Source organism: Macrosteles quadrilineatus, unplaced genomic scaffold (genome assembly GCF_028750875.1).
Source record: "Macrosteles quadrilineatus isolate MER2022 unplaced genomic scaffold, UCM_ALF_1.0 Scaffold_3__2_contigs__length_128488019, whole genome shotgun sequence".
Taxonomy (NCBI): Eukaryota; Metazoa; Arthropoda; class Insecta; order Hemiptera; family Cicadellidae; genus Macrosteles; species Macrosteles quadrilineatus.
In genome coordinates, this window is record NW_026542596.1 from 112,779,427 (window position 1) to 112,803,945 (window position 24,519).

The 24,519-nt window shown below is 34.4% G+C and overlaps 1 protein-coding gene across 1 annotated transcript; it reads right to left on the reverse strand.

Annotated features, from left to right (window-relative positions):
* Window positions 1–359: 359 nt before the first annotated feature.
* LOC128989788 (centrosomal protein of 290 kDa-like) lies at window positions 360–23,768 on the reverse strand. The gene is made up of 27 exons (XM_054411835.1): window positions 23,625–23,768; window positions 22,191–22,474; window positions 21,770–21,932; window positions 20,969–21,109; window positions 20,256–20,336; window positions 19,011–19,101; window positions 18,474–18,655; window positions 17,732–17,897; window positions 16,818–16,998; window positions 15,777–15,993; window positions 14,800–14,961; window positions 14,178–14,438; window positions 13,298–13,516; window positions 11,316–11,488; window positions 10,182–10,391; window positions 9,678–9,783; window positions 9,422–9,573; window positions 8,392–8,530; window positions 6,933–7,125; window positions 6,244–6,416; window positions 5,544–5,689; window positions 4,070–4,112; window positions 3,519–3,650; window positions 2,803–2,941; window positions 2,107–2,219; window positions 1,374–1,478; window positions 360–547 (listed from the first exon to the last, which is right to left on the reverse strand). The coding sequence occupies exons 1-26, from the start codon at window positions 23,748–23,750 to the stop codon at window positions 1,410–1,412; spliced, it is 4,062 nt and encodes a 1,353-aa protein (XP_054267810.1). The 5' UTR covers window positions 23,751–23,768; the 3' UTR covers window positions 360–547; window positions 1,374–1,409.
* Between the last annotated feature and the right edge of the window lie 751 nt (window positions 23,769–24,519).

Sequence of the window (24,519 nt, forward strand, 5' to 3'; positions counted from 1 at the left end):
ACTCAAATGGACAATTGAGTAACAAAAGACAGCTGTTCAAATATTCCTTGAATTTGCAATGCTTATTCTGTGACGAGAACGCTAGAAGTCGGATGAAAATCACAAACGTAAGCATAGGTCGATATGCATATCACATTAAAGGTTTTTATTAGTAGAATACAATGCCGCAAATGTAAGCTCAAAATATCAGCTGGGTAAAAAATGGCAGCTGTTCAAAGATTCAAAATGGCAGATTAAAGTAATATTTGAACGGCTGCCATTTTTGACTTGATTGTCCTTTTGAGTTCGGATCGTCCATAGCATAGGAAGGGTTCAAAATAATTTTGCAGAAGGCAATGCAAAATTGATCAAATCGGTTATTTAAAATACATTTAATAAGTAAATAAAATTGTACAAAAAGATAGTGGAATTAAAAATTATATAACTAGGAACTAGGAAGTATAAAAGATCTAACTAGAAAAGACTAGAAACACAACAACAAAGGACGGAATATAAGTAAGATTTCTTATCTTGGGAAGTATTTGAGGCCAATTCCATGAGATTCCTCCTGGAAAAGTTATAACTTCTTATTAAATTTGTACCTTAATTACTAATTAGTGTTAAACATTGTATATTTTGGCAAAAAAGTAAAAGTCTTACCAAGTAAAGAATTGGTAAAAAAAGTGATAGCCAAGCAAGTATTAATATCATAGTACATATTATAAGGATAGTCAAATTATTGTTCTGCAGTAAAAAATGTTGTTGTTAAAAAATGTCAATTGTATTTTTATTTTTTACAATTTTTGTAGCACAATAGTGTTTAACGACACAACACTAAAAAAAACACTATCTTTTATGAGGTAATGTTTACATATTATTTGTTGTATTGTTGCCTTTTGTTATCCATATGGTTTGAGCAATTAACCCTCACATCAGCTGGCCAACCTTTAATAAGTGAATACAGAACAATTCTTTTAAAACTGTTTGAGAAAAATAAATAAATTAACCTTCCCATCACAAAAAATACAAAACAAGGTATCATAACTCTTTGGGATCTCCAATTTGTATTTGTATTTTGGGGGAAAATACCAATGACTTCTGGCTTCACCAGTTAAGTATCAGAAAGCTAAATGAGGGTAGTTAGACACATTGGCGGCTCTACGACCTTGTCAAGGTGGTGGCAGACGCTGCTTATATTATGGCGTTTCATCATATACAGTAGTTCATCAATACTCTGTGTCTCCAAATATTTTTCCCCTTAGTCTGGATTGCAGATGAGTTTAACATAACATGGAAGATCAAGAGTCACAATACTTTTTTTAATGTAATGATTTCATTAAATTTTCTTTGCTCTTAACCAAATTTTAAGATTGGTTTTATTTACTATTACTTACCATGAGACAGATCAATTCTCTTGAAAGAACCCCCTGTTATGACTTTTTCTCATGGTAAGTGCCCCTGAGACGTTCAGGGGGAACCAACTTTTCTAAGTCGTACACCTAAAAGACAAAGTTGGTAAATAGAGATGGTAAATCATTTTTTGGTCATCAGAAAACTGCCTTATCACAGTTTATCTCAGTCTGTTTTCAGCGATGGCCTTAAGTGCAGCACACAGTAAAAAATTATATATTCCATATTTCTTCCAGTATGCGTATGTCTGTGGTGTAAAAATGCGTTATAATAAAGACAATCAATAGTTTAATCAGTTTAGTTTAAATATTTCAGAAGTCTGGGCTGCACGAAAATGACACGATTAATTACACCATGTCAAGTTCTTTTAATGGTCTCCTGTTGTTTATACCGAAAATGTAAAATAAAATTATTAATGTGCCACTAGATAGTCTACATTTTTAGAATCTGTCACAAGTACACACTAACAGAAACTCAATTTAAGTACAAAGGTAATCTTCAACTTTTTGAGTATATTATCATGAGATATTGGCATTTACTTTTGGATACTGCAGCAGCCAAAAGTATTGGTAGCCAATTACAAATTAATGATACAATAATTAATTCCACAGGTAATTGATACTTTTGACCAATTTCCTGACACTCAGATCTTTTTTAAACCGTTAATACAAGCATTTCCAGGCAGCAAATGTGAATTAAAGCATTCATATTTCATACCTGTTCTTTCAATGCTTTCTCTCTAATGACAGCATTCTCTAGAAGCACCTTGACTTTGCTCAATAGTTGACATTTCTGTGCCAACTGTGCTTTAGTGGCTGCAAGCTCCTCGGCTGAAATTTAAATTACGTTGTACAGAACTGTTACCGTACAACTATTTTTTTTATTGTCATCATCTTTGCCTGTAAGTATTTGACACGTTTTTGCACCAAAAATTTGTCACACCATAACAACTTTGTTCTCGGTTCTGCTATTTCACCATGACAGCGTAAAATTATTGTTTAAATTATGTATATTGATATTATTTGATCCTAAGATTCCTGATTATTTTGAAATTTTACCACCAGTGTAAGTGTAGTTAGAGGGCAAATGTGCTTGGCAATTTTTGTTGTAGTTTATAGAAATTTTAAATAAGCCATAGAAAATTTCATGAATGCAACAATTTATTGTAATAGTAGGGAACAAAATTCTAAGGCTTTTAACTTTCAAGTGAAAGAGGTCTAAATGATTCATCTATTTGTGGAAATAGCAAGGATCAAACCTCCTATTCCGTCTCGAAAGTCTTAAGACACTTACCACTAGAGCAACAACTAGTTCACTTTAATAAATGTGCTGTTTTAAATTTAAAATCCTATGGATAGCAGTAATATTATCTTATTGAGCCAAATGTAAAGAAAATCAAGCAAATTTAAATACCTAAATCATTGCAGTCAAAAAGTTTCAGTTTCTCTTTGGCTTGTTTCAGTTCCTCCTCCAAGGCAGAACATTTGTCAATAGCATCCAGATAGTTCTCCTGACATCTTTGTAGTTCAATCTGAAGTTTTTCCACGTACCCCTAAAAAAAATATTAAATTTATATCGGACAGGGAAGACAATTTAAGCTGGGGAAAAATATCCTAATTAATGAAAAGAAAAATAAATCAATGGCTAGACAGGTCATTTCATCCCATGCCCCATGTCTTCCATGTGTTATCCCATGTCTTCTTATTCAAATTAAAAATTACATCACTGGATGAGAACCCAGTACAGATATCCATAGAAAATTTCTGAATACATCCAGTGCCAGAATCCATAGAATCTTTTTATTTCAACTTTAACATTTTATGTAAATTACATCTGTTTCATCTGTGGACACAGTTGGTGCAAGGCCACACTAAAAAAACAGGCCGTAATGCTCGCCAAGCATGACGTCACGATAGAAGACGGCTATGACGTATAAGTACTTATTTATTTATTTTCCAATGAAAGATTAAAACAAGCAGCTGATCACAAACGGCAAAATTACGTCATTGCCGTCTTCTATCGTGACGTCATGCTGGACGAGCATTACGGCCTGTTTTTTTAGTGTAGCCTTGGTTGGTGTCATAAAATTCTACAATTTCTCAAACTTCCAAGTCAAGTTATACACGAACCTTGTCATGAACATCACTAAGTCGAGCTGTGTGAAGCTTCTTGTTTTCTGCTTGTAACTTTTCAACTACTCTCTTCAACACTATGACAGTCCTCTCCAGATCTGCTCGGTTCTTACCAACCTTTGCTTTGCCCTAGAAGAAATTATAAACTAGTTTTTTTTTCAGTAATAATTTACTCCTAATTCATGATGAGATGATTAATGTAGTCAACACAGGGGAAAACTTGAGTTGAGAATTACCGAGAATAATTAAGTTTCTATTGTAAATTTCCAAAATACTGTATACAAAAATTCTCTTATGAAAATAGGCTACTTCGTTATTGTTTGACAGTAAAAAAATACACAACATAACAACATAAACTTACCAAATATAGCATATACAGCTGATAAGCCATACATGAATGTTCAAGACTGCCTAGCCATGAGTGTGACTTATACTGTATTGTTAATTTAAAGTATTTTCTTTAGATCACCACCCAGACTGATAGGCCAATGGTAAAATGTAATTATAGTTTAAGAAAACAAAAATAGAGGGGAGGTAATCATATTTACCTTAGGCGAGCTCCTGACGCTCTCAGTTTCTGAATTCATGTCCCTGTAGAAAAAATAGCATAAAAATATTTCTGTGATTTGAAATTAAAGTTGCATAATAACCAGGTGTGCTAACTTTACAATCTATTTAGATTTTGACATAATAATTCAGTAGAGTCCCAATAGATAGAAATGGTTGGGACAGGACCCCTTTTGGATTACCGATTATTTAGTATTAAGCGAAATGTTTACTAAAATACACATACAGTAGAACCTCTTTAATCCGAACTAATTGGGACCAGGGGTAGTTCGGACTATTGAACAGTTCGGATTACAGAACATATTGTTGTTTTTACATAACAATAGCTAAAACATGCCTAAAATTGATCAACATTATTTTGGGGAAAGTGGAAAAATGTTTTATAAAGTAAAATACAGTGTTTATTTAATACATTCTACATTAGTAAACATGGTGAATAAACAGTACAGTAAATTAAATACAGTATACAATAAAGAACTGCAGTACTGTGTATAGAGTACAGCAATGAGGGGTTCGGATTAGTGGACGGTCGGATTACGGGGGTTCGGATTAAAGAGGTTCTACTGTAATAATAAAATAGACAACACTTAAGTTAGCCTACTACAACAAGTCTATTTAGTCAGGCCGCTCGGACGCTACAGAATACTTTGACGAGATGCAACTAACTGTTGCCACACAACAAAAACTGACAACAACAGCTGACGAAAAAAAATCAAAACAATATCATTTTCGGTTTTGGATTAAGCAGACTTTCCAGTACCGAAGTTCGGATTATCAGGACTCCAATGTATTAAGTTTATTAATATTATTTGAAAATGTAGGAGGGTAAAGTTTCTTAACCAGGATAACTTTTAACCACTGACCTGTTCCTAAAAATAAATTTAAATTGCATAAACAATCCATAGCGAGTCAACAAAATAACAACTAGACTTTTAAGACACTAGCACATTCTGGGACTGATTCATTGAACTATACTTTTAATGATTTTAATACTTTTAATACTTTCTTATGAAATGGCGACCATACAATGCAGTTATTTTAAGCCAAGTATGAATGGAGATGAGTGTAGGATGAGTGGCGCGATCTTGTAGTCTTGTTAGTGACTAAGGCCGACATTCCTTAGATACAGCTGTTAATTAATAGCCCAAACAGCTAATGGCAACTAAGGGACCTACAGTTTATAGTGGAATCCGAACCACATCTTTTCCTTGGTATATACGAATTGGTCTAATTATCAGGATAGTACTGCGGATAGTCGTAATACTCACTAGTGCGGACGTTAATCCACACCAGGGAGTATACCATCCACAGTGCATACCTATAAATATCCACAATCCGTGACCTCCTAGTAGCTCGATTACAGGATTATAGGCTTTTATAATAAAAAATTAGCAACAGCTGGTACATATACATAGTAGTCTACTTCAGTATAGAGATCTCAATGCAAGAACTCACTCTCGAGGAGTCAGATCAGATAAGCGGGATTTCTCCAGTTGCATCTTGAGTTCCAAGTTCTGAGCTTCCAGTCTCAGGTTTGTCTGTTGCAGACGACTCTTGCTCTCAATCAAACGTTCCATCTCTTCGGCTAACACTGCTTCACCCTGAGAGAAAAACATTCAATTTACAGAACTTTCATTTTTCATCTTTCCAATACTAAAAATACAGGATGTTTCATTGAGATTAATATCAAGAGGAACTATTTAACTAACCACTAGGTAAGTATATTTTAATATTATTTGGCATCTGTAATGATGTAGATGAATAGTATAAAGGTATTACAGTACACTGTATGGATACATTATGTGTTTTCATGCAATTAGATATTCTAAAAATATTAGAGAGAAACGACCCAAAACACTTGGTTCAAACCCTTTAGAGCCACCTACGTAAGACTCATACAAATGTGACATGTTGTTTACAGCCACATAAACAACCCATTTACAAGCTGTTTACCTGCACTATTAGGTAAATGATATTGGTGTATTCCTTTATAATGCTGTTTCATACTAACTTCTGACAATTCTGATAGTTCAGTTCGAACAACAGTCTGGTACTGAGGTTTCTGATCAAGAGTCAGACCTCTTAGGTTAGATTGAAAGTAAGAGAACCTTGTAAATGCAATGACGCAATTTATAATATTAAAACTTTGACCCACCTTCTGAGCTACTTTGAGAGTGGCTATTTTCCTCTCCTGAGCTTCGATGACATCACTAAGTGTTGGACTCTGAGTCTTGATCTGATTGGTCATCCTCACAGCCTTCAGCTCTTCCAGCAACTTGGCTCTGTCTCTCTCTAGCTCTTCTACCAGATCTCGGGACACGTTGGGAACTACAAAATCAGTTAACATTAATTAAACAATTTAATAAATTATTTCTGGCCAATGTAAATCTACTGAAACCTGAACAAACTATTGCTTGTAGTTGTAGGGTTCAGTTTAGAATTTTTAATGTCAAACCTATAAGATTTGTTCAGTTGTGTCATAGACAAAAAGAATTAAATATAGACCGTCAGCCGTGCTGCGGTTACCGTAAGTTCTGACACACAGCACTGGGAGCGCCGTGTAGTTACGTAGCTGGTTACCGCAGCATGGCTAACAGTCTATATTTAATTCTTTTTTTTCTATGGTTGTATCTAAGATAGACTCACTTGTTATTTTTCCTCATCTTTTCTTAACGTAAAGCTGAAGGATAGGAAATAAGGAATAGGTGCACCCTCTCGGCTATCAAAGAAAAAAAGTGATTGAAAAACTTATATTCTTAAAATAGACATGGAAAGCACAATCAACTCGGTCAAAAAATTAATTTGTTACTTTTGCTACAAATTTAAAAATCAACTAGCCCCCACCTTTGGTATTTTTCAGTTTTCCTTCCAAGATAACTTTTTCTTTCTCCAAGCGAATGATGGTGTCCTTCAGCCTGTCAATGTTGGCTCTTAGAGCCTCAACTTGGCAAGATTTTTCCTTTAACTGAGCTTTGAGTTTGTCGTTGCTCGTCTGCCACTTCTTCTTTTCTTCCCATTTTACAAACTCTTGGTCGCACTGAAATTTGTAGGGAGGTTGTTGTTAAAAACTCTGTTGGTTTTAAATAAAGTGTACGACATGGAGGTTTGGGATGACGATCTGGGAGTGATACAAGATCAAGACAAATGGCGGTAAACAGTTAGGACAAAAAACCTTCTTAGGTTGAGTTGCCATTTAAGTAAGATAGGATTAGTGTTTGTTCATATGATAATATACTTCACTCGGTGAGTAAGATAAATAATATAAACAAACAGAAGTAAGTAACAAACTGCTTCAAATATAGCTAAGAATTGCTAAGTAAATGGTTGTTTTAGCTAAGAAGATTTCAAAATTATTAAAATAAATTGTTTACACTCCTCATTAATGTTTGACACATGCAGATCTCACTTCAATAGAAAATTTAAGGGAATTGAACAGATTACTTTGTTAATAAAGAACTCATAAAAAAAAAAAACAGATGTTCTTGCTGAGGATTTATTTGACCACTGAATAATACTGTAACATCATAATTAAGTATACGTCTTTACAAAACAAAGAAAAACATTAATAATTATCACAAGGACACCGTCAATTTTACAAGCATCAACTTCCAAAGGAAAGTCAAATCAAATGTTAGTATAATGTTTATTAAGTGTATAAATTTAAAGAAATATAATGTGGCCTATGTTTTCTAACTTTTTGAGTGGACCGTACTGAAACAAATTAGAGGCAAGCAGAAAGCAAACCCACAAAGCGAAGTATGTAGGGCTACCACCTCACTACTAAACTAAAGAAGTTAACACACTCGCTGCATGGTGTGCCGTGGTGCGAGGCGGCTGCGACACCAGGGGGCACAGTGTGTAATGCATTGTTTGCCCAGTTAGAATAACTCAGGATCTAGCCGAGGACGGTTGGTATACGTTAGTATTGTGTCTCTAATACCAGTCTATAATTGTGGTCTAGGTTGGTAGTAAATTTCCCCGTAAAATCCCCATCTGGCAAGCTTAAAAATCAACTTGTTGTCCCGTCTTTCTCTTGCAATACAATCCCAATGGGACCGGCTATGTTCCAAGGAGTGCTGCTATCTGTGGGTGTTTTAGCAAACTACGTCAACTCTCGTCGTAATACAGCACATCACCCCGTGTTATTCGCTATTCGTCAGACCTAAATATTTGTAAGCCAACCGCCCGGCAATCGGGTTGGTTCAACATTGACGGGCTACAGCGAATGTGTTAAAGAACACTATCTAAGGAATTCATTCATTCATTCATTCAATATTATTTTAATTGTGAATGTTGTTTTGACCTTAGACTTATGAATCTCTTTCCCTTTCTGCACAATCACTTGGTAGTCAGCGAGTTGCTCTTCCAGCTGTTTTATTTTCTTTTGTAAAACCTCCTCGCGAGCAGTGCTCACAACCTCTGACTTTGGAGTGCTGCTTTGTCTAGAAGTCCAAAAAATGTTAATAAAGCAATAGATTATAAGAAGAGACCATTTGCTTGAAACCTAAGTACAAGTATGACAAACACACAAATTAATGAAACAAATTAAATAATGAGCAAATCTTGGTCAGCTGTACTGTTAAAAGTATCAGATAAATCCTACACTCCTCTTATACTAACTATCTATATATGTAAAGTTTTGTTCACTGAAAGGTTCAAGGCCAGGATTTTGAATAGAATAAGGAGGATAGCACCTAGCTTACCTTGAAGAAGTGCAGGTACGTAAGGAATACAGAAGAGAAAACTGAACGGAATTTCATCCTCTGGGGGACTTTGTCAAGTGTAGAGAAAGAGTTACCAAATTTAATGTGTTCACTTTCAATTCTGTATGTCCTATGGCCTACATGCACTTCTTCATGGTGAGCTATCCTCCTTATTCTACATTTAAAAATGTCTAGTTAATAACGAACAAAAAACTTTTCAGAAAACCGTAAACATCACACCTATTTAACTAATTTCAATTAAAGGTTTTGATGAGATATTTTCTGGGAAAAAATTAGTTTTTAAACCCACTTAATGAAAAGGTTGTATAAAATCACAAGATTGATTATTTGTAAACTGTTACATTTGTGTTTTTTTTTTTTTTTTTACTTACATGAGTATTTTTTTACATATTGAGAAGACAAATTTTTATAATACAATCTTCAAAGAAATGACAAATATCTAACTATTAAAACTTGAAAAGTTGATGAAGATAATAGTAAGACAAATCCAAAGAGACGTGCGCTTTGTCAGCTGTTGCCCGTCAAGTCACAAGGTAGAGAGGTTTTGCTATAACAGCCCTTTTCCACCAAAGGATATTCTTAAACAAACAAGTTATTGTTATTTGTTACCTCAATGTCAGCTGTTTGCGCAATCTCTGAACTTCAGATTTCAGTTCGGTATTCTGGTTTTGTATAACATCAATTCGTTTATTAGCTCGATCTAGTTCTCCTCTCAGTCTGTCTCTAGAAGCTGAAACTGTTTCTCTGGACTCGAGTTTGGCCTAAATAAACCAATTACACAAATCAGAGATGTTTCTATAATAATATATGTTAATCTTATAGAAATAATATTGGAATTGAACAGATGTTCAACTTATGGAATTACCTTAAGATTGCTGATGATTCTGTTCAAACTGTCTATTTCAGCAGATTTTTCCATTAGTTCAGAATTGGTATCAGTTAGATCTTCTTTGCTTCTTGCACTATCAAGCCTAGAAAGAAATTATTAAATTAGATGTTTGCCATAAATAAAAATCTATCTGCGTACTGTATTTTGGAGGTTACTGACCAAAAATAAAATGAAAAAAACTAAACTAATATCCAAACTGGCATAGAACTGTATATTTACACGTATACAAAACTAATACAATAACAACAACAAATAAAATCATGCTTTGCTTGCAATTACTTAATGCTGCTCTGAAGGACTTAGGACTTGGAACTTTAACCCAACAATGTTCTCCTTGCCTAAAAAAAATGACTTTGAACTCAGGACTCCAAGACAGGAGGCTCACTCTAACCCCACTAGACTAGCTTAGCTAGTGAAAAAGACTCATGTAGACAAAGAATCAGATCAAATTAGTAAAACGTCACTTATAAGTAAGTTAACCTTTGTTTCATCTCCTGTATAGTCTTGAGTCTCTCCTCAGCAGTGTGAGTCCATCTGTCTGTCTGTTGCTGAGCGCCGGCCAGATCAGCCACCAGCCGAGCAGCCTGGTCTCTGGTCTGTGACAAGTCGTCCTCCAGACTTCGCACTTTTGCTAGGTATCGCTCCAAGATAACCTTCATTGCCATACTCTCGCCTTTGGTTTTGCCCTCCCTAGACATTCATAGTAATTTGAAGTAGAGAAAATTTAGGTTTAAATTTTTTACTAGATTCTTTCAGTCAAATGTGAATGTTGATTATGTTATTTCGAAAAGTTCCAACTATGCTTCCAAGTACAAACCATTGATTTTTTTCCACCTCATGAGCATCTGTACATTATTAAATTTGGATTATTAATATTATGCATGGCCCTTACAGTCAGTTGAAGTAATAATGATGACTAAATACAGGGAATCCCACAATAGATGGGTTCGGCAGCATTAAACAAATCTGCGTAGTAGGGAATACAGTATTATGGCGAGGCAGAGGAAAGAAGGTAGCAGGCATTGTGTGCATACAGGCTGATCAATATATTTTCCTGCACCAATGCTTGACCTGTACAACACTCCGTGTGCTCACAATATTGCACTGCATGTAATTAAATACTTGTTTTTTTTTATATTTTTTTCTGATTCGTTCATATAGAGTGTGTATGACATGGTCTCCCTCTACTCCCATGTTTAAGTTTTAGTCAGTTTATAATGATAATGAATATAGTTCAATTGAGTTACTTAAATACATAAATAAATGGTTACTGTCAAGTCAAGTGTGCCAACTTTCCAACCAAGCCAAACTGAACAGATCACTGTAAACTACTGCAACTTAGTTGTCACATCAACCACCTTAGTAACAAATCTTATGGAGAAGATATAAGTTGAGACTAGCCCTATTGTTGCGTCCTCTGATTGGTTCATTCAACTGTGATCTTTTTAAATGAAAAATTGGCCACAGCTGGCCACTCTGGTAATAAAAACTCAATGGTTTTACTTTATCGTCACTGTCACCCCTTTATCCCTAGCTAATCTGGGATATTGAAAATCTAACAGTAAATGATTGATCGATTGATGAAATGGAATCATCCAAAACACAAACACTCACTTGTCAGCAGGTTTGTCCTTCTTGTCCAATGTCTGTTGAAGACTTGTCAGTTCTTGCTGAAGGTTTGCTACTGTGATGCTGTGTTCATCTCTACTCTCCTGAAGCAGCGTCTGGTAACGTCCGATCGTCTCCTCCTTCTGGTTCACGATATTCTGAAGACTAGCAACTGTGGCCTGGAAATGTTCCACATTATACTCTACCATTGAAAATAATTGTAAATTATCATAGGGTAGTCGTAAATTTTCCAGAAACGCTCACCATTCTCGCGGAAAATACGGGTTGCTTATTAATATATAGATGCTTTGAAAAAGGCTGAGTGGGAACGCCGCTCCAACGCTCTCCTATTAAGCATAAAATCGCCAATTCAATAAGAGAAAAGTCTGAAGTTGTTTGATTGTTTATGACTAAACTCAATTCTCCTTGATCATTGGGCTTTTGATAAATGATCCTGACTAAATCTTGGTCAGTAAAAAAGTTATCACAACAGTCAATCAAGAATCAAGAATCAAGAATTTTTATTCATCGTTAACGCTATGTACAACACATGCAATGGATGAACGTCATAATAGTAGCCTAAAGTTTACAGGCAATAAGGCTAAATAAATATAGACAATAAAATATAAACAAGTGCAGAGTACATGCAAAAAGTATCACAGTCATCTTAAAAATAAAATACTAAAGTTTATAAAAAACATAGGTAAGCAAAGACTGAAAACAGGTGCACTGTGTATACAATACATGCAGTGTGTTTAAAAATAAATTAGAAAAAACATAGCAGGGGGCAAGAAAAGAGTAGAAAAATTAAAGACAATACTAACAAACAGACAGATAAATAACTTATAAAACAACTCAGCCCTTGGCTAGTGCAATAAACCCCCCCGCCCCCTTCTTCTACTCGTAATTTTCTATCTAATTTCAGGCTCTTAAACTGAAACATACTTGGAGGTATGACAAATTCTCCCCATCCTTCACATTTCCTCTAATTCCTTTCATCAAAGATAATGTAGTGTATGTATAGTACAACAAAAACAGTGAAACAATCCGAAGCGGTAAAAGTCAAAAGTTGTTTTAACGGCGGATGTTAGTATAGATCAGCAGATGTCAGGACAAGAAAGAGTCTGTAGCGATTGGCAGAGCAGAGTGCAACAGACAGAGGCAAGGAGCGATTGGCAGACATGGGGAGCGATTTGCAAAAGCTTAGTTTAGTGGTCTTTTCACTTGTCTCGCAATAACAGCTGTTTTTAGAAGACGTTCAGTAATGCAGCATTTTAAATTATCCGGCACCCCCGAAGACCAGATTAGTGAGCTTCTATCAACACTAGGAGGTTACGAATTGTGGATATTTATAGGCATGTACTGTAGATGCGATACTCCCTGGTGTGGATTAACGTCTGCAAGAGTGAGTACTACGAATATCTGCAGTACCATCCTGAAAATTAGTCCAATTCGTATATACCAGGGAAAAAATGTGGTTCGGATTCCACTATAAACTGTAGGTCCCTTAGTTGCCATTAGTTGTATGGGCTATTAATTAACAGCTATGTCTAAGGAATATGTCGGCCTTAGTCACTAACAAGACTACAAGATCCAGCAAAGATAATGTAGTGTATAGTACAACAAAAACAGTGAAACAATCCGCAGCGGTAAAAGTCAAAAGTTGTTTTAACGGCTGACTCATTCTACACTCATCTCCATTCATAGTTGGCTTAAAATACCTATTTTGTATGATCGCCATTTCATTGAAAAGTAAAGTAAAGTAAAGAAAAAGCCTTACACTACATTAAAAATGCAAATATACAAGCCTCTAATGGATTATTTCTTTTAAGAAAATTGTATCTTTGCATCATATTATCTTTGCTGATTTTGATTGTCACCGCCCAATGATGAACTATGCATTGTTAAAAAAGACCAAATTCAGACCAGTATAGACAAGAAACAATGGATACAATAGTAAATAGTTACAGTTTCAACTTAATAAATACCTTCAGAGCAAGAATCTCAGTGGACTCCTCCTCTATCTTCTCCTTCTCTTTATCAGTCAAAGAAGTCTGCAAATCTAGAAGTTCTTTTTCTTTATTTTTCAACTTACTTTCTTTATCATCCAACTGTCTTTTCAAAGACTCCATTTTGCTTTTCAATTCTGATATCTCTGTTTCACACTGGTTTAGTTTTTTTGCTTGTTCATTCATCAGCGTTGTAACCTGTTTGATTAATCATTCAGTAAATGTTTAAATCTGACTAATAATATACAGGGTGTAAACGGCCAAACTCCGGGAAAAAGTTCTACGAGTCAACATAGAGAGAAAAAAAATAAAGAAATGTATTCCATAATCGCTTTGTTAACAAGATTTCCGCCATTTTGTATTTTTTACATAAACATTTCAAACCGATCTTGGTATTTATGTTAAGTCTTAAGAAAATCATGTAATAAAAATTATTTTAGTCCAATTCAAAATTTTAAAATTGTCATTTTATTTTTAATTTAAGTTAATAAAAAATGGCTGATTTTATGAAAAAAAATTCAAGACCACTTGTATTACAAATTTAAAATTTCCTATCAAATTACACCAAGTTGAAAAAGGTTGAGTTACAAAAAACTGAATTATCGAAATTTTGAGATGTAAAATGAGATAGAATAACTAAACTAGTCATGTTGAACCTCAATATTACAACTAAATTTATACGTGTATTTATATTTATTTTACTGCACCTTTTTTACAACTGAATGATCGGGAAATTGAAATCAGCTAAAAATAATTCTTTTGCATTAGTAAATTTCTATAAATTTTATGAATACTATTAAAAGTAAGGATTTTTTTTTATTTTGGAAACCACTGCTGGAAATAATACTGTGAAACAGACCTGATTCAATTGGTTGTTCAGAATCCTGATGCTCTCACACTCCGAGGCCAATTTTGGTTCAGGAAAGGCAGCAACCTTTGGTGAAGGCACGGTTTCTTTTTCTTGTTTCCCAGCAGCTTCTTTCACAACTTCTCCCACCTCAGGGTGACCAGTTGAAACCTCAGTAACATCAGCTGTTATGTTCCCAACCACAACGTCATCTGAAGACTCAGCACTTTTGGTTTTCTCCTCTGTAGGAGATGTCACAGAGAGATTTTCCAGCTAGAATTTGAATACACATAAAGTCAACGATTTTGTAAATAGATTTAGGCTTACAGTAAAATTACCAATGCACACATTTGCTGAAAGAGTTTTTTAAAGGGTTTTAATTTGGTTTTTGCATTATCTGCTTCAAGAATAAAATAAACACATTTCAGATCAATCATGTTACAGTGGGGCTTAAATCCTTGAATTCAGACAATGAGTTATACAGGGAATGCTTCAACAGACTGATAAATCTCAAAGCCACATTAAAAATATAGACTGTAAAACACTTGATCTTTATATCCTGGAAAATTATATTGTAGGGAAAATGTATGCAGATTATGCTAGTTTATACCTTTTGACATATTTAATAACTTACCAATTTCTGTTCCCAAATGACCTGTTTGTTCTCCCAACAGTTTTCCTGGTACACCAATTCCTCCTGAAGGACAGCACTCAACTTTTCAATCCTATGAAGTTGTCCCTCGGTTTGTGCAAGCTGAGATTCCAGAGACTGAACTTGGACTTTGAGTTTCAGTTCCTACAATTGTATTTTATTTATGAGCTTTCAAAAATGCATGTTAGGTTTTGATCAATCACCAGATTTTGATAAATTACCTCAGTTTGCACAAAGAGTTTTTTTTATCGTCAATTTAATTCCAGAACACTAAAAATTCAGTTTTAAGCAAGACAAATATAAATAATTTTAAATTATACAAACTATTTTTTATTTTCCTATACATTTTTTACCTCACATTTAAATTAACCTTTTCGCAACTCGAGTCTACGCACAGGCCTATGTAGACTTTTTCCTTTGTTATAGAAGGTATTTTTTTTACACTTTTGTTCACTTTATTTCTACAGTATATAATTTTTGTTTTGTTATCTAGTTAGTAATGTTTGCAGTATTATATTTAAGTAAAGAAAAAAATACAATGTACTTATATGTATAAAATTAATGGGAAATAAAATATTATTTCATTCATTCATAGGTAATATGCATGGGAGATATTGACTAGTAGAGAATTTACTAACCTACTACTACAATTACTCCCACTAAGACAAAAATACAGCAGGTTAATTTTTTTGTCTTTGTTATTTCAGGTGTCTAAATTTAAGCTAACAGTATTATCCAGTACATTTACCTTAAATCGAGCCTTGATTCTCAATAAAGAGTAAATAATTACTTATTAGGTTACATTCTTAGCAACTTTTCAAATTACTCTCCATCTATACCAAATAATGATATTTTTATCAAATCGAATTCTAATTTCAAAAATTAAAAACTTTCTGAAAATGTTTAAGTTGAAAGTAAACACATCTAGGGCGTTCTGCAAGCTTTTAAACTACAATGACCTGCAGTTTAGAGGCAGTGACTCCGTCAGCTTCGTTATACTGGTTGTTCACCATCTCTACCACCTTGTCAGCACTCATGACAGCTGTAGCCGCAGCCAGCGCATTGGTCTTCTCATACCTAGCTTGTGCCAACATACTCTGCATACTCTCCGTTGACAGTAGTGACAGATGTCCTAAATAGCGCTGGTGTAGGTCACTCACAGTCCTGGCCAGCCACCTAACAACAGTATCATTAGAGACAAGGACACGATGCTGCGTCTAACTGAATATAGGTGAAGGATGAATATGCCAGCGTTTATGTACATAACAATTTTTTCAGTCTCAAGCTCGTTTTACATCATTTCTCGATTCCGTTGTTACTAACGGAATTTTTCATGTTCCTGTGTGTCTGTTTACATGCAAATGTACTGTTATGGATAAAAAACCTTTTGATGAAGTGATTCAATGTTTGAAGAAGATTATTTGACAAGTCAAAACTAGTTGCAGCACAAATAAGAATTGTACTACACAGAAGTCGGTTTTTAAACCAGTTTTGGTAGGTACTTATTTTGGCCGAATATCCCAACTGTTCACCAAAGCCACCCTAAGAACAACTACCTGTTATACTCCGTTCAAAAAATTTAGGCTGTTATAAGGGAAGAAATCTATCATCTCCACTTGATCCTACCTTTTAAACAATTGCTCAACAGCTGATGTTTGCCAAAACGTCAATCAGCTTCAACATGCATTAAGCAAAAAAGTAGTGTGAGAGCTTCCTTTCAAACCGCCAAAATTTTGTGAACAGAGTATTACAATAAGTTGACCTTTCAGTTTTGGCGTTGTCAAAAACAAAAGTTGACATAAGGCAACAAAATAATGGAAGAAATCACTAATTTATACCAATGCCACGTTTGGAGACTAAATTCAGTTATGTTAAGACGCATGTAATCTAAAACTGTCACAATTATAACATAAGATAACCTCAGAAACTATTCATAAAGATAGTGGTGGACAATAAAAGGTACATAGCCTATGTACAGTTCAAGGTAACAGTTTACACACCTGTATTTTGATTGCATTTCGGTTTTTTCTCTAAGATGCTGGTTGCAGATATTTTTCATGTTGCGTTCTTGTTCCGAGCACATGTTCTGTAGTTTTTCTAAGCTGGTTTTCATTTCCACAATTTGCTTTGAGGCAGCCAGTTCACTTTCCTGTGCTCTCAGTAATTCTCTTGTTAAGCGACCTAGAGACCAAGTTGATTAACATTTTATACAATTTCACATGTAGGTTTTTATTTTTTTACAATACATTTTTTTTAGGAATTTACATACCCTACTTAAAGACAGGGTCCAAATTCAGGAGGATTATGAATCATCAACTTCCGTTTGACAAATCAATGGAAAATGACCTCAATAATCTTTTAGAGAACCTAAATTCTTTATCATCAAAAATGGACAACTTAAAAACTACAAATATTTTTAGCTACACCAAAGCTGTTTCATCAATAAATACTACATACCCAAAAAGTTTGATTAAGCATGTTAGTTTACCTTATGATTGCCAGGTTCTTGAATATTGTAGATTCTTAAGCCCGATGAAAATTTTGCCATAAGTGTGGCATCCTCAAGAACAGCGTTTGTTTTAACATCACTTTTACACTATGCTATTTATATACAAATTACAATCTTTAAGAACCTGGTAAACCTACGTAAATAATCATTTTTTCTGAGAATACCACACAAATTTGACTAAGCATTCACTTTAAAACCAATATTTTTTCCAGATAAGAAGGTTTAACTAGTAATCCAAATGGCTCAGTGACTTGTGAGCAATGACAATGGAAAAGAACCAAACTGAATCGGTTAAATGCTCTATTGAATTATGCCAATTGATTTGCTCACTCACATACTAATGGTGGTTACTTTCATCCCAATAAATTTAAGTTTGAGTTAAAAAGGAGTGTATGGTCAACATACCAATAGTAGCTTTGTCTTCACTAGAAGCCGTCAGCTCAAGAACTTGTCTTTGCAATGAGTCGTGTTGGTAATCGTGACAATGTCTCAGCTCTTCTAAAGCTTTAGCCTTGTCTTCAGCTGATGAAACTCTCTCTTCTAGTTTGCTTTGTTCTGCCTTTAACTCCAACTATAAATAGAAATAAAAAGTTACCTACCTAATTAAAGACACCACCCATAGTTTTTTATAGCGAGAACATGTACTGTAATCAGTCTTGCTTAGCAATGAGGAAAAAGAGAAGTCACCACGATTGATTTCTGTCACAAAGGCATGTGTTCTGAAATACCAACCGATTCGAGTGTCCAGCTGACCAGTACACCAGGAAAACAGAAATTATAGGCGAATTTCCACCAACACTAGTTGTGTGAGGTTTGCCGTGCAGCCTGTGTCGGTTTGTTTCAATTTAAGTGTACCCAACCTAACTACTAAAATATTTTTTTTTTTTTATATTAACGTTATGTGCGTGTTCACTGATGATGAAGTCAGTCAGAGTTTGTAGACTGTCAATTTGATGACGGGTTTGACAATGGGTCTTATACTCATACGATCGAAAATTAGCAATCCTCAGAATACTACATACAAGACTGAAGACGAACAAATGTACGTTATCTATCATACTGTATATAATGTGTACTGTATCATACTGTATATCAGTATTGGTGGCAAGAATGTTTACATTTAAACTACTTAATACTCTACCCTTACCACCAGTTTTTCTGACTGAGTCAGCTGTTCTCTCAGCTCTACAAGTCTGCTGTGTGGCACACTGTTGACCAGCTGATCTCTCAACTCTGCCTCTACCAGCTGTAGAGCCAAGTTTTGCTGCACCAGTCCAGCCAACTGACCCTCCAACTCTTTACAGTGTTCTTCAGACTCCTTCAGCTGATCTGAATGGTAAAACCATCATATTAATCCGTCCTATTTGACATTATGACTTATTTTTGGTTCATCATTTGAAGAGTTTTGTGTTTGGAAAACATATCTTATGAATATAAGTATATTTATACAGGTTTAGATTCATATTTTGTTTATCTTTGGTAAATAATCAAACATATTGTCAAGAGCTCAATACACAGATGAAGGTTGACAACTGAGAATTATAACTTAAGATTATCATAGTTATTATCTTATGTCAACTTTTTCTTCTTAAAATGTTAAGGTTCTAAACACTAATAGTAAAATGTTTTAACAAAAGTTTAAAGTTTTAAAAGACAACATCGGTTTATGTGATACACTCCTTACCTTTAACAAGACTGTACATTTTCTCAGCATGGCTTTTGTTTTCTTGTTTACCATCATTTTGCTTTATCAATTTGAATTCTTTTTCAGGAATCTGCAACAAACAAACAATTACCATTTGAAGTTTGGAAGAACTTTTAGAACCTCTAGGGAAAGACATAAAAGGTTGCACTGTATAGTTGTTAGCTGGTAACATATTTGATACAATATTGTATTTGGAATTTGTGTAGTTCCATTTCAGACTAAGAGCGTAATCTACTGAGACGAAACTACAATATTAAACGAAATAAATAAATAATTAAAATTAAATACAAACAAAATTAAATCGGCAAAAAGCATGGTGGGATTTAAGAGGGGTCTTAAAAAATTTCTCATCAACAAGGTATTGTATTCCCTTGATAAACTGTAGAATTTTAGGAGTGTTAATTTTGAATTTGTATAAACTTGTGTTAGTTTTAAGAACTTTGTATTTATAGAATGTAAGAACATTGTAATGTAAAAAACATGTAAGAGAATGACACTATTCATGTTCTTTGTGCTTTAATGAATAAAGAAATATTGAATTGAATTGAATAAGCAAACGTGTAGTTGGAAAATTAAAAGTGCTTAATAGGTTTAGAACATTGCTCCCAGAATAAATCAAGTTGAGGTTGGCCTAATTCCTTATTTTCCCTACCTTAAACTACTGCCCACCTTTTTTTGGATACAGTTTAACACAGGAACAGATCACAATACTTCACAGGCTACAGAATTGCTCCCTAAGGTTTGTATACATCCTTTAAAAATATGATCATATCACAAGTCACCGTAGGATGTCAAATACAATGTCCGTCCGGATTGTTTCGTAGTGTTAAGAATTTTGGTTTAGTTTAGGTCCAGACTCGATTAAATTTGTAAAACAGTTTTGTTACTGAAATTCGCTCAAGAATACCTTATTTATTTATTTATTTTATTTATTTTGCAACCAGTCCAATACGACTGCAAAGTAAATCATTCTGGATTGCTACAAACTTGGTGCTAGGAGAACGGTCCTGTTTGGTCAAAAGAAGCCAGGTGATGAACCAGACGCTAACATTAGGCAGAGATTCCAGACCTTGTCAAAGACACAGGAAACGACTTGCCTAGCTAAAGGCAAGTCGGGCAGGCACAGTAACTTTTGGTTGATGTGCTGGGATCCTGAGTCCACCCCTCAACAATACAATACAATGGGAGCAGCAATATCTGACCAACTAATAAAAACAGCTTTACCTTATCCTTTTGCTCTCCATCTTGCTGTAGCAGTTCAACTTGTGCCTTCAACAGATTGATCAATTTGTTGTTTGCATCATCCTGGAAAACATACAACTTTAAATTCAACAATAGAAGTGTCTACAGGTTTTAGTCTTTGATTCATACTTGCACTTGAAATGACAACAGTAATCTACATTGTGGAAGTCATAACCTAAAAAATCAAATTGTGTATCAGTTATGTTGAGGAGACTTCAATTTCATTAACCCTTTGAGCCAATTATTTTATGAGAGCCTCTCTTACCAAAATCTGCATTGACAGGCCAACTCCGCAAGAATTGCACTTGAAACCTGACCAGGCTGGGATTTACAGTTCTGTCTTTTATACAGCGAGGTCGCTTGACCATTGATGAAACCTAACTCTCTAACAGACTAACAAAACTGGTGAACCCAACGCCCAAGCGTAGTTCCAAATTTTACTCCTAGGTTGTAGGCACACAACTAAAAAGACGACTAAAGAATCGTTTCTTTTAACTTTATACTACCATAATAATTGTGTAGGTCCAAAAAAAGCCATAATATGCGTTTGTGATTGCTAGAATTGTGAATTCAGTTGCACTTTATTACAGTGTTTTTCTCACCAACCCCGTAGCAAATGAGAAAACAAAATAACAAATGAATTAATCAAGAATGAAAAGCGGATATTTAATTAATGATACAACATTTACACATACCAGTGAGGTTTTGCTAGTGATGAGATCTCTGTATTTAACTGTCAGCTCATTTATTTGTTTCTTGGCTTCCTCCAGTTCAGCGAAAGGGTAACAGAGTGAATGAGAACTCTGTAGAACTTTCAACTCTGCATCCAGTTTATCCTAAAAAAGTTAAAAAGGTAAAATTGTAAATGAATAAAAAACACACCAAAAAGCACTGAAAGGATTAAAATTTTCTTGAAAATGTATATTTTAATATTTTATATTATAAAATAAATTAAGATGACTGGCTAATGGCTATACATCTTTTATGACTTTGATCATTTTCAGTTTTTGAATTTTTTTTTATTTTTTTTATTTTTGTGAACTGAAAATACTTAAAAAATAGTTATTTGCAAAAAATAAATTTGGTTGTTTCACAGTACTAAAAATCAACAAAAAAGTTACATTTTGATGCTTTTAGAACACTCCCTAAAATAATAACATTAACATAAACATAATAAAATAAAAACATAGTAAGCCTCCTGGATACTCGTTGTCCTTTACTTTTGTTTTTGTAATATGGCAAGTTTTTCTTTTTTGTTTGCGTAAGTGATAATTTTCATTTACAAAATTGATGTAAAAAGTAAAAACGTCACTGTTAACTATCGTTTAAGGGGAAGCAAGAACAGTATAGTAGTTTGAAAACCACTATTGACGCCTAGCACAAGCATCTTCCACTTTCGCTCACAATTGTTTACTCTACTTCTTCCTTTCAAATGAAATTTGCCAGAGCAAGTTTAATACTGTTGAACAATTGACTCCAACCAATTGTGTATTTACCCTTTCTCTCTTTAGTTCTTCAATACTATGCTTTGAGGAATTCTTGAGCAAGACCAGTTCTTCCTGCAGACAATCTTTTTCATTTTTCATTTGTGTCTGTAACTCTTGTAATACCGAGCTCTTCCTTTTAAGTTTTTCATTTTCGGATGAGAGATCACCTAACCTGTAGGAGAAAAGGATAAGTTTGTTTTTAAAAAGTGTTTAAAATCAACAGCTCTTTTTTTTCTACACTAATATTTGCGGTGATCTAAAGAGAAGCAACGTTGAAGTACAACTGTTTTATACGGAATAAGATAAAGATTTAAGGTAGGATAAATTTATCTGTGAGTGAACAAGTTAAGTAGTGATTTAAAAAGGTCAAGGCATGAATACTAATAAATAGCACAAAATAATTAAGATATTGTAGAACCAATACCACTACCTGATAGTGGCGTTTGCCAAAGAGGTTTTTATAGCATCAGGGCCGTCCTGGAGTGCTTGCCAGCTTGTAGAGTATTCCTTGACTTGGGCTGAGAGTGACGCAACCTTGTCAGTCAGAGAGTTGACTTCATCTTGTAAACCTTTCCTGACGTTCAGCCAGCTATCTTTGTCACTCTCATACAGCTCTTTCTCTTCAGCCATAATGTCTTTGGTTTCTTTTAGTTTTGCATTCAATCTTTCCACCTCTTCTTTGAGTTTAGAATCCGAGCCTTCCTTCTCTGGTTTCTGAAAATGAAATTTAAAATAAATAACACTAATGGGTCGTTATAGGGAAACTGCATCGGATTAGTAAGTTAAGTTGCTGCCAAACAGGCCTTATTTCACTCTGAAGTATACCATAGTTGTTATTACATGGCGATGGGTCAATGCCAAATTTTGATTCTCGATTCCTCCAATTATTTGTCTATGAACCACAACCAGAAATCGATAGCTAAAAGTATTCAGATTCCCTAGATTCCAGCCATCCCTGTCAGATGATCCAAATAAATAGCTAGTTAAAATACAGACTGCTACGTCTTACAAATTTTACAAAACTGTTTCTTTAAAAAAAGAGACAAAAACCTCCTGAATTTATAGTTATTTTATGAACAACCAGCATGGTTGTGGAAATTTTTTGTTAATCAGTATCACTTTCAAGGAGAGTTTTCATTTTATTTAGAGAATTTTAATTTAATTGGTAGATGTCAGAAAGTTGTTTATTTGCATAATTTTTTTTTTTTTTCGCAAGAAATAATTCATGGTCAGATACTGTTATTTTCTTACAATAAAAATAACCTTTTCAACGTCCTTTACTTAATACTTTAATACTTTTAATACTTTTCGATGAAATGGCGACCATACAAAGTATTTATTTTAAGCCAAGTATGAATGGAGATGAGTGTAGGATGAGTGGCGCGATCTTGTAGTCTTGTTAGTAACTAAGGCCGACATATTCCTTAGATACAGCTGTTAATTAATAGCCCATACAGCTAATGGCAACTAAGGGACCTACAGTTTATAGTGGAATCCGAACCACATTTTTGCCTTGGTATATACGAATTGGTCTAATTATCAGGATAGTACTGCGGATAGTCGTAGTACTCACTCGTGCGGACGTTAATCCACACCAGAGAGTATCGCGTCCATAGTGCATGCCTATAAATATCCACAATTTGTGACCTCCTAGTAGCTGGATTACAGGACAACGCTATACAGTATCCATATATTCAAATTACTATTAGACACACATTGGGAATTGGATTGTTCTTATTATTTGGTTTTAAGGCGTGTTACCAATTACTTGAAACCAAATTTTGTTACTAGCGACCAAGCTTGGTGTCTAAATATAACTATGTGAATCATTATCCTCAACTTTGTTACTTTCAGCGCTACTTACCAATTGTGGTTTTTGTTTCTTAGCCTTGATAGCGTCTATGAACTCCATAGCCTTCAGAGACACTGCTGTACCAGGATCGTCTCGTCGCCCACTCTCCTTCTCCACTGACTGGGCCGCTGTGATCATCTTCTGTAGCTCGCCCTGCAGTAGGTCAACCTGCACCAACGCCTTGTGAAGCTGGGCAGACGCCTCATGCTCGTTGTGTCTGTAAAAGTTGAATTACTACATATAGTTATGAGACGAAAAAGCTCTACATACAAAATTGCATTATAATGTTAGGAAGATAACACCTACCTGAAAATAAAAATTAGCCTTTTCTGTGGATGATGAAAAATCACCTTTATGAAAATTGATGAAGTTTGAGGCTTTAAATAAATTAATGTTTTCATTGACTAGGACTAAATTTTTTGTAATAATGCATATGACTTTTAAACTACTTAGATGGCTTTAGGCCAAAGTTAAGAATTTTGCAGTAGATAGGTGGAACAAACCTTACCTTACTGATAAAAATAAATGAAAGTACAAATTAACAAATGTGGAATTTTCTGGCCTACATTAGGCATTGTTTAGTTATGCATAACATTAGTTCACAATAGACATGTTGACATATATTTACATATGTATTTTTTTCTCTTACGCTCATTTCACACAATATGGTTTTTGCCAAACGGTTGAAAACTGTACAGGTAATTATTTTTTTGTAGTGTAAAGAAGAGCATGCGATCTTTCACACTACACGGTTACGGCGACAAAAACCGGACGGTTGTCGTGATGTGGCCGTGCGACAGTTGTGTAGTAAAATGTAAGATTTCATACAGCACAGATTTTAATCGAACGTGAGCCCACTATTCAGTGAAAATAGATCAGCTATTGCAATCTTTGTTTATCGTTTACA

Coding starts and splice junctions, on each gene's coding strand:
- LOC128989788 (XM_054411835.1), bottom strand. CDS start 23,750: ATGATCACAGCGGCCCAGTCAGTGGAGAAGGAGAGTGGGCGACGAGAC. Junction 21,110..21,769: donor AAGAACTAAAGAGAGAAAGG/GTAAATACACAA, acceptor TAACTTTTTTAG/GATAAACTGGATGCAGAGTT. Junction 9,784..10,181: donor ATACAGGAGATGAAACAAAG/GTTAACTTACTT, acceptor ATTTCTTTCTAG/GCTTGATAGTGCAAGAAGCA.